General features: G+C 42.7%; 1 protein-coding gene across 1 annotated transcript in view; it reads right to left on the minus strand.

Moving 5' to 3' along the window:
• vstm2b (V-set and transmembrane domain containing 2B) overlaps positions 1–9,402 on the minus strand; it is a 46,263-nt gene extending 36,861 nt beyond the window's left edge. Inside the window, exons 1-4 of the mRNA XM_032538005.1 lie at positions 8,773–9,402; positions 8,158–8,345; positions 7,302–7,331; positions 4,176–4,563 (exon numbers count right to left, since the gene is read on the minus strand). Coding sequence (XP_032393896.1) covers positions 4,176–4,563; positions 7,302–7,331; positions 8,158–8,345; positions 8,773–8,863 — 697 coding nt within the window. The 5' untranslated portion in view covers positions 8,864–9,402. The remainder of the gene's footprint in view (positions 1–4,175; positions 4,564–7,301; positions 7,332–8,157; positions 8,346–8,772) is intronic.
• Between the last annotated feature and the right edge of the window lie 1,250 nt (positions 9,403–10,652).

Genomic DNA, 10,652 nt, shown 5'->3' on the forward strand with positions numbered 1-10,652 from the left:
TTTTGTTTGAATTAACTAAAAATGTTTAATAAAAAGAATATAAAAAAAAAAAAAATAGCAGCCCAGTTCTTTTATAGTCTGTTTTAACAACTGCTGCAAGCCGTAAGGGAGTATTCCTACCCAAAACACCATATGTAAGAGCTCTATCTATGCCATGCCACTGTAGAGACTCTGCTGAGCCCCGTTCACATAACAGCTGAAGCTAAACTGTATTCCCATCTTTTTACACTATGATGGTGACATTTGTAATTAATCTGTGGTACACATGCATGCCAAACCGTAGTGTTGTCTACTACTGTAGATATTAAACACAGTTTCCAGAGGTATTTGAAATCGTCCTCATTTTTAAAATGAAATAGTAACGTCATACCAAAGTTTTCAGCGGGCAAAATGTATCCAGTCCCCAGCGGGAGGACGACTGTCTTTGACACTTGTACTACTGTCTTTTCAAAATAAATGAAAGAAGTGTGTCCTTATACGTTAGTTTTTTTCTCCGCTGTACCAAACAGTGACACCAAAACCAAGGTACAAACCCAACCGTTACACCTCTGATCTCTAATAAAAGGCTCCACACACATGCAGCAGCATCAGTCCCATCTGCTCCCTGGGAATGGCTTATCAATGATGGCTGAGAATCCCACACATACACACACACACACCCACACACCCACACAGACATATTATGCTGTAAGCTGAGCCCAGCGGGTGCGTCTGTAGTTCCTGTCTCAATGGGCGTGTGTCAGACAGTCTGAGGATGACTGACTGCTCTCATCAGCACGGCTCACTCCACTACCATTAGTTTTATTATTCACGAGTATGCTTCATGGAACAGAACTGGGGCAGGTACAAGCGTTAACAACCCCCCCCCCCACACACACACACACACACACACACTATCCTTCCCCATGCCATCTGCCAAGCAGCTGGCAGGAAACAGGTCTTACACCTCCATATACGTGTCCACCAAAATGCTCCCCTGATCTAAATAGATTAGAACAGTGGGACAGAGCTGTGGCAGGATCAGAAGGAGATGAGGGAGAACACTGAGCTGACACTTCATCAATACATCATATAACACATGAGGATCATACAGAAATGTTCCTGCGGGGCAACCTAACCTAACAGTGTGTGTCCCATGTAGGCTGAGGCCTTTGCAGTGGCCCGGGTTTGAATTCGACCTAGAGCCCTTTGCAGCATGTCATCCCCCATCTGTCATGTTATAAACCAAAGTTAACTGTATGTCAATGTCCTCAGGAATAGCAAATTGCTAAAATAATTCCATTACCTAAAAATGTAAGGGTACCATTCTCAGGGTCAATTAGTTGTCCTATAAGTTTATTGCTTTTGTTGAGTAAACTTATGGAGAGTATAGTATGTGAGCAGATTGTAGAATATATTTCTTTGAATGATTTAACAACTGATTGTCAACATGCTTATAGAAAGGGACACACAGCAGCTACCGCTCTAACTCATATGACTGATAACATATGATATTCTTGATCATAATTTACTATTGAAAAAGCTTGAATGTTATCGTTTCTCTCAGTCAGCAATAGTATGGATGCAGTTATTTAACAAACAGGCAACAACTAGTCTTTTTTAATGGTAGCTACTCATATGTTGTAGAGGTGAGCTGTTGAGTTCCCCAGGGGAGTTGTCTTGGGCAACTTTTAAACATTATTTTTACAAATAATGTATCACTTGTTTTAAATAAGGTCTGTATATTGATGTATGCAGATGCGTCTTCATCCATTTCATGAGTTAAACACCACCTTATCACAAGAGCTGCAATCGTTGGTTGAGTGGATAAAGTAAAATAAGCTAGTTCTTAATATTTCAAAAACGAAAAGCATGATGTTCGGTTTACATTATACTCTTCTAAATCAACCTGAGTTGAAGCTTTGCATAAATTATGTATCTGTTGAACAGGTCCATAAGACCAAACTTCTAGAGTTATTTTAGGAATTGTCATGGAAAAATGTTTGCTGTGCTGATGATGTGGTCCTGATGGCATCATCGGACTGTGACCTTTAGCACTCACTGGATCGGTTCACAGCCGAGTGTGAATCTGAGGCCATGGTTCTCAGCAGGAAACCAATGGAGTGCCTTTTTCAGGTAGGGAATGAGTCCTTACCCCAAATTTTTTTTTTATTTAACCTTTATTTAACCAGGAAGTCCCTTGAGATTGAAACTCTTTTTCGAGGGAGACCTGGCCAAGACGGCACACCAGTTACAATTTAAACAAATACAGCACAGACAAAATCTCACATAGAGGAAAGGACAGGTCACATAGGGCAGTTACATTTTTGAATTACATGACATTTTAACATGGCCTTAAATTCATTCAATGGGACTAGATTATTTAAATGGAGCAAGTTTTGCAAATTATTCCAAGACCATGGAGCAAAGTAAGAGAAGGCTTTCTTCCCCAGCTCAGTAAAAACCCTTGGAACCTGGTAAGCGCGCCACCTGGTGGAACGGAGATGAAAATGGCTGGAATTTAGCTTGAGGAGATTACATAAATATGCCGGCAGTTTACCCAACATGGCCTTGTATAGAAAAATATAAAAATGAAGTTGTCTACGTAGACTTAGGGACGGCCAGCCTACCAGTTCATACAGCGTACAATGATGAGTACGGGAATAAGAGTTAGTTAAGAAGCGCAGAGCACTATGGTAAACAGAATCTAACAGGTGGAGAGTACTAGAGGCAGCATGCATGTAGACAACATCACCATAGTCCAAGACACTTAAAAAAGTAGCCTGAACAAGTGTTTTTCTGGCTGACATGTTAAAACAAGTTTTATTTCTAAAATAAAACCCCAACCTTAGTTTCAGCTTTTTTACAAGTTTTTCAACATGAACTTTAAAAGAAAGTTTGTTGTCCAGCCAAAAACCTAAATACTTATATGATGAAACATTTTCAATTAAGTCTCCACTTAATGTGTTAATAGTTATATTATCTGGGGATTGGGAACGAGCCCTTGAAAACGTCATAAATTTGGTTTTCTTAGTATTTAGCACTAACTTAAGGCCATTTAGAGAAACTTGAAGGAGTTTAAATACCTTGGGGTCTTGTTTGCGAGTGAGGGGGCAATGGAGCGGGAGACTTGTCGGAGAATTGGCGCAGCGGATGCGGTATTACATTCAATTTATCGCAGCATAGTGAGGAAAAGAGAGCTGAGCCAGAAGGCAAAGCTCTCAATCTACCGGTCAATTTTCGTTCCTACCCTCACCTATGGTCATGAAGGCTGGGTCATGACCGAAAGAACGAGATCCAGGGTACAAGCGGCCAAAATTGGTTTCCGCAGGAGGGGGGCTGGCATCTCCCTTAGAGATAGGGTGAGAAGCACAGTCAATCGAGAGGAGCTCAGAGTAGAGCTGCTGCTCCTTCGCGTCAAAAGGAGCCAGTTGAGGTGGTTCGGGCATCTGGTAAGGATGCCTCCTGGGCGCCTCCCTAGGGAGGTGTTCCAGGCACGTCCAGCTGGGAGGAGGCCTTGGGGAAGACCCAGGACTAGGTGGATGGATTATATCTCCAACCTGGCCTGGGAACGCCTCGGGATCCCCCAGTCAGAGCTGGTTGATGTGGCTCAGGAAAGGGAAGTTTTGGGGTCTCTTGCTGGAGCTACCTGATACTGGAAAAGGGGACGAAGATGGATGGATGGATGGATGGATGGATGGATGGAATAGACACTGAAGCATTGGTTGAGGCTTAACAACACATATTTGTTGAATTGTGCAATGTAAGGCGCTAATGAGGATCCTAAATAAACAAACAAACAAATCTCTCTCCCACCTTTCCTGTCAGAGCACTGTCACTCTGAAATAAAGGGAAAAAAGCCACCAAAACATAATCTAAAAAAATGATCCTGCTCTCACATGCAGCGCTGCTGGCAAATCTGAATCAAGTTACTGCAACAGAGAAAATGTGTTTTATGTTAAGTGATAATATAAGCTTGTCACATGTCAAATATGAACAAAGCTAGAGTCCCTACTGATGCCAAAATGATAAAATATGAACATTCCAGAATATTAACAGGACAATATGATTATTTGAGGTATGCGGTGTCCAGTCTGACATGGCAGCAAGGCATCAACAATACAAGTGACAGAAGGACCGAAGCATCCTGCACCAAAACACACAGAGAGAAATCAACCTGTTGCCACCCCACTCACCCGCTCCAAGCTGCTGCCGGACAATGGTAGCGCTCCCTGAAGCTGATGACTTGGCCGGCGAGGTGCTGCTGGTGGAGCTGGCCAGGGGGGGGCCAGGCCCCCTCTGGCCCGGCTCCATGGTGGCCCTCCCGGCCCCGCCCCCTCCCAGGGCTGTGTTGCTGCTCCTAAGTGGCCAGCGGTTCTGGATGTGCGACACGGCCTCCTCTGCCACCATGCCGCCGCCCCCCCCCAGCGTGACCCGCAGCATGGCACGGACCGTGAACTCTGTTGCGTCGTCATCGTCGGCCCACAGGTCAGACACGCGGCACTCATACACGCCCTCGTCCTCCTTTTTCACCCGGGACAGGCTGAGACGGTGTGAAATGGCGTTGCCCTGAACACGCACAGCCTGGAATCAGCACAGAAAGGAGACACTGAAAAACACTTTATCAACAACAACTACCAGTTTTAGCACCCATTAAAATAAAATGAGGTTGGATTCATGTTTCAATTGTTCATTTTCCTTCAGAGCCTCAGTGAGTATGTTTACATGCAAACCAATATTCCAATATTATAACAAATATGACGTGAATATGATTCATTACAACATATACTGTTTGGATATTCTATATAAGGCCTTTTTCCAAATTGAGTATTTTTAGATTAAGACATGTGGGATATGACGGTATTCTGGTTTTAGAGGCATTCTTTGGACATGTATACAGCGCATTCAGAATGTGCGTTTGAATCAGAATAACGGAATACATGCTGGGACGGACTGATAATCTGTGCATTCTGGAAAATGACAGAATGGCCCAAATAAAAAGTCTAACAAAGAAATATAAACAGCAACAACAACAACAAAAACTGAGGAAGAAGAGTCGGCCTACTAGCCAGTTTGTGATTGGTCCCTGGCCGCAGATACAGATTTGTAACAGAGCAAAAAATCTAAATCAAAATTGCCGGCAGAACGACTAGCAGAAAACATAATGACAAAGGTGGGTGGAAAAAAGTAAAAGAAAAGAGGGCCAAGTCTCTCGAGGCTGATGCAGCAAAATGCAAAAAGCTCACAGAGCTTTCATGATGCAGGACAGACAGCAGAGTTAACAACAAGAGGTGCTGGTGAGTGCCAAGAGCAGGACACTTTATGCTAGGCTGCCTTTATCCCTATCTTCGCAAATTGCATAGTCAGCTATCAACATGGGAACGTGCATCATGATTATGAAAAGGATCGCGCCAATTAGTGCTGTCACACGTAACGTGTTTAACAATTTCTGTTAATTTGAAACATTAAACATGATAAAAATGAATCACAAGTTGACTTCACGGGTGATTTCACATGGTTGTATATGAGAGGTTGTAGTGAGCTCAGTTTTGCTGGCAGGATTAAAACATCAGGCGTGCACTGGTACCACTCTAAACGTGCTAACGAACGGGGAGGGGGGCTAAATAATTCCCCCAATTTCACCACAAGTTTAATCAAAAGAAATCATAGCTTGCACTTTCTGTTTGTGTTTCATATTTGCGTTTACTACTGTGGAACTAAGCTTCACAGACAAAACTGATAGGGACTATTAGTCATTGTAATCATGTCACAGCCTCAATATGAATCAAAAGGGTAATATGACATTGACAAAATATTAAATAGGTTATTCAATGCTAATTCTTTTACACAAAGCAACACATATCATTATTTTTATCATTAATAATAGCTAATAACCTATCTTTAAAATCAAAGTGACATTTCATTATTTGTATATTATTTTCAATGCAGATGTAATGGCATTGTACATTTTTTGTTTTTATTTGAAGGTGAGGCTTCATTTATAAACACAATCCCAATTATCATCATAGGCTTTGAGATGTTACTAGCTGTGAATACCTTGTCTGATAGGCTACAGTATTGTGGCATAGTATCAGGACAACGGCTAGGGGTAGATGGCCGGATGATGGGCCTATTTGGGAGAAAGTCCAGGGCTGTTTTTTAGCCCCAGTTTGTCCCTGAATACATGTTTTTTGCGTGATCACTGATAGAGGTAGAGATGGAGCCGGAACTGGCACAACAGAGCCAGGGCAGGAATGCGTTTCTAGCTTGGAAATTCAAACAGCATTTCACTTTAAAGAAAGAACAGGGAGAATGAAATATAACTGCAGTGCAACCTCTGCTTGCAAGCAATCAACCTCCTTTCAGCGTCTAAATGACTCCACCTCCAACCTGAAACATCTTAAAGTAAGTTATTTGTTTTAGTTGTCTGTAGTTTTACTAGTCACCTTACTATTTTATAGTTGTATCAGATAGCTACCTGCTTAGTTGTCGTTAACTTTACATCATCCTATGTGCTGATTTATTAGCCCCGGAGCTGTTGAAAGACTGACTAGCCCCGTTTGAAATGCTAGCTAACATTAGCTAAAATTAGCTTGTGGTAGCAAAATTGCAGTTAGATTTATGTAGTAGGCTATGCAGTTCGGGACAACAAATACAAAAATCCATCTGCTTGTATACATTCAGCCAGTTGGAACAGAAGAACACACCAGAATAGGCACGTTTAATCAGCAGTAATTGATGGACACATTCCTACACTTATAAAATGCAATTTATTATGGAAGTAATCCAAGTATTCAGAATACGTTACTCAGATTGAGTAACGTAATGGAATACATTAAGAATTACATTTTTGGGCATGCATTCTGAAAGTGTCTTTTCCAGCAATGCTAATAATGTAAACGCTAACAGACCAAAAGACATTGCCAAAGCTCCAGCTGCCACAGCCAGTCTAACACTGACCCCAGGTCAGAGACACAGATTATGCATCAGCTGATTTAATGGGTAAATGTGTATAAATATGCATGAAATGATCTCTTGAACTTGTGTTTTGAGATTCCAAGATCATTCTTTTATTTAGCTGCAATGATGAGTAGCTTATTTGTCATTAAAGGAGCACACAAAGGACTACGCCAGAAAACCCAAACAGACGGTGAGTCAGGTGATGGAGCAGGTTACAATGTTCCACCTTTAAACCAGAACCCACTCCACCACGTCAGCTAGTGCTCTCTGTCGCTTCAGACATGCTACGTGATGGTCCGCCAAATAATTATGCACATCATTTATCAAATGATTGTCGTCTGGGAAGTACTAAAGACACTTACACTTATTTTGGTGGCTTCCCTTGGAACTACCTGAAAAAAAGACAGCATGGTGAATCCCATGTACAACATGTTTACAGTTAACACAACATTAGCTGGCATTTTACTAAAGTATGCACATATTGGCAACAATAACAGAATATGGTTATTATATTTGATGGAGAGAGCAAACGGCATGAGCAGAGCTGCTGGTGTACATTTCTCAAAGACGCCATTGATAACCTCTCTCTCTCTTCCTCTCTCTATCTCTCTCCATGCCCCCCCCCCCTCCACCCGCTGTGTTAATGTGCTTAAAGTGCAGAGGAAACGCTGCAGATTGAATGACTCCTCACAACTGGAATAGACTGATTTGTCATGCTGAAAAGAGAAGTCATTCCCAGTGCGTCCTGTCAGAGCATCCTATCATGGCGGCTTTCTGCAACCGACCTGAGAGGAATGTAATGCTGTTGATGCCCAACAAGTGCTTTTTTCAGCATTGCACTCATCCTGAGTCATGCATGCGGTTCTAACACTGCTGTCTCTGAGTTAAAGAAAAAATGAAACATACTGAACATCAGAGAAACACTCTGCTCCAGGCTCATTATGTAAGCATGTTTAGATATTTAAATCCTGTGGATTTACACTGCTAATGCATGTATGCAAAGTGTACAAATATGGGTCGCTGGTAGATTTACATCTGTGCTTATACATTTGTGCTTGTTGTGACATTTCCAGCTGCAGGCCAAGACATTGTGTTTTGAGAAATCTCAGGTTTGAAGATACAGTATCTATCCAGAAAATGTACAGTTCATGCAGGGCAGAAACAACACGTGTATGTGTGTGTGTGTGTGTCTGTGTGTGTGTTTAGGGCTGCCGCTACCTGTGCTGTGTTGGCCGGCGAGCTGATCTGCAGCTCTTGAGGCAGATCTTTGGGCCCAGCGTGCTTCAGGTACCACCACTGGATCTCTAGAGACATTGGCGTTGAGCTGAGCGCCCTGAAGGCGCAGGGCATCTCGACATCCTCGCCCTCCCCCACACTCACATCCTTAGGGACCTCGGTAAATGCAGCTTTGGTAAATAAGAAGAATGTGGAGAGAGGTAGAAGCACAAATGAATGAGTGGAGTGTGAAACACCTTTCATACTGTAAGCCTGAGACTATTCATGGCGTGGCCACCCATGCACACTCCTCCTGTCCTCCCGATTAACTGTCATTAATACTCTGAAAAGCTTTTATTACAGCTTCTGACTGACAATCTGCCATCCTTTCATGATGCTGTGATGTGGCACAGCTGCCTCCTTCTATGTGTGTGTTTTTAACTGTTTTTATTGCTACAATGCTCCACTTTTCAAATCAATGCAGGAAAAAAATGGCACAGACTCAGTTTCGACACAGCACGAGAGGTGAAATCTTGCACACAGCTCCCGTTGATTTTAAACTATAGTTTTCTAAACATTTACCATTCTCCATTTGCTTCCTTTCTGGGGTTCACTTACCATTTGCACAAAATATATTAGGCCAGTTGAGAATTAAGTAAAACAGGAGGTTGAATAGTCCCGAATTCCCCATGTCACACTCAGCACACATTAGATGCTCATTTGACCTGGATGTGTTGCGTCCTGTTAACTCTCAACAGTCCAGATATGGCCATAGAAGATCCCCATCCGTCAGTCCGGCAACATGTAGGCTACCGCCTGCAGGATGACAACCCCATTTCAGCCAAGAAAAAAAATAAAGAAGGAATTCTACAATCAAAGAAGTGATTTAATCCTTCAGTGAAAACGGGGCTCCTTTATTCCGCACTGAGCGTCAGCTGGAACTTCCCGGTCAGCGGCAGAAACCTGCTCTTAATTCTCCTCATCATCATCAGACCCCCGGGCTCCGCTCCAACCTATCACATAACCATCCTCTATGTATGTGTGTGTGTATGTGTGTGTGTGTGAGAGAGAGCAAAAGCCGCAGAGGAGACACGGAGGACACTTCCTGACGCTGGGATGATTTCGGGGAAGAGCCGCTCGTCCTACCATCAGTGTTAGTGGTTCCCCCGTCCGTCCGCCAGCTGTCAGACCCGGAGGCTTCCCGGTTGGTGTGAGCGCGAGCGCATCGCGAGTAGGCGCGATCAGTATCTCTGGAATCTGGGCAAGCGCCCCGCCCCCCCCCCCCTCCTTCTCTCTCTCTCTCTCTCTCTCTCTCTCTCTCTGTCTGTCTCTCTCTCTCTCTCTTTCTTATTTTTTTCAATTATAGCCTAATGTATTGGCATGACAAAATCAAAAGATCTGTTTTGCCAAAGCATAGAAAAAAGACAACAACAGTAGGCTACAATAAGTAAGACAAGGTATATAAAATGCAAGTAAACTGGATGCGTATGATCTCATTGAAGATGAAAAACAAATAGGCCTACGTTGCCTCAATAAGCAACATGTGGAAAAAATAACAAATAAATATATTAAAAATTAATAATAGGCTATACGCCCAGTAAGCACACATAGCCTATCTCGCTGCGAAGTCTTTAAAAGATCGCTTCATCTAGAGTTATCGCGGGTCATTTTGAAGCGTCATCTATTGAGCGTCTGGGCCATAGACAGTTAAAGATATGGACCTACAGATCACGTTGTTCTGGACGTAGACCAGTGAAGGATATTAGAAGTTCTTTTCCAGTGTTGGCTGAGCGTTACTGCGCAGCCTCCAACTGAGCTTTAAGACGTAGATATGACGTGAGCAACTTGTCTGAAAGCTTTAAGTCTTCTGGTAGATGTGCCAAGAGAAATCTCAATCATTCCCAATCAGCCAGTGGTGGCTATATGAAGAAACAAACATAATTTTTCCAGCTGGTCAACAGCCAAAAAAAGTTTCCACACCTATCTTTGCTCATGTATGAGCGTCAGAGGCGTGTGGTGCAACTCGCCAGTTTCATTCTAATCAAATTGTGTGTTCATCTCTTACTTAACAAATTTTAAAAGGTATTACATTTCATTTGTAATGAAAGGGATTAGGTTTATATTACTAATGCATTTATTGCACCCTGCACACCCTTAGCTGCCACGGCCACGTGCAAGTCAAAACTGTCTGCGAGCTTCTCCTGACAATACAGTGATTTTTCGACTATGCAACAGCAAGTTGCTTGGTTATGACACAATCGGTTTTACAAAAACGTCAGCTACGGACCCACAATGTGAGGTATAAGGTAAGGGAGCCTTTTATACATTGTCGTGTTTCTTTAGAAATTAACTATTGACAACTTAATTTTTTAACACTTCAGATGTTATGTTATTTACTGTCAAAGTGTCAAGTGGCGCCAATTGAATGGCAGTCAATGGAATGCTAACGGCGGGTGAGTGCTTTGTAGCATTAAAATGGGGCCATGGGAGCTATGCTT

This window comes from Etheostoma spectabile, chromosome 15, assembly GCF_008692095.1.
Source record: "Etheostoma spectabile isolate EspeVRDwgs_2016 chromosome 15, UIUC_Espe_1.0, whole genome shotgun sequence".
Classification (NCBI taxonomy): domain Eukaryota; kingdom Metazoa; phylum Chordata; class Actinopteri; order Perciformes; family Percidae; genus Etheostoma; species Etheostoma spectabile.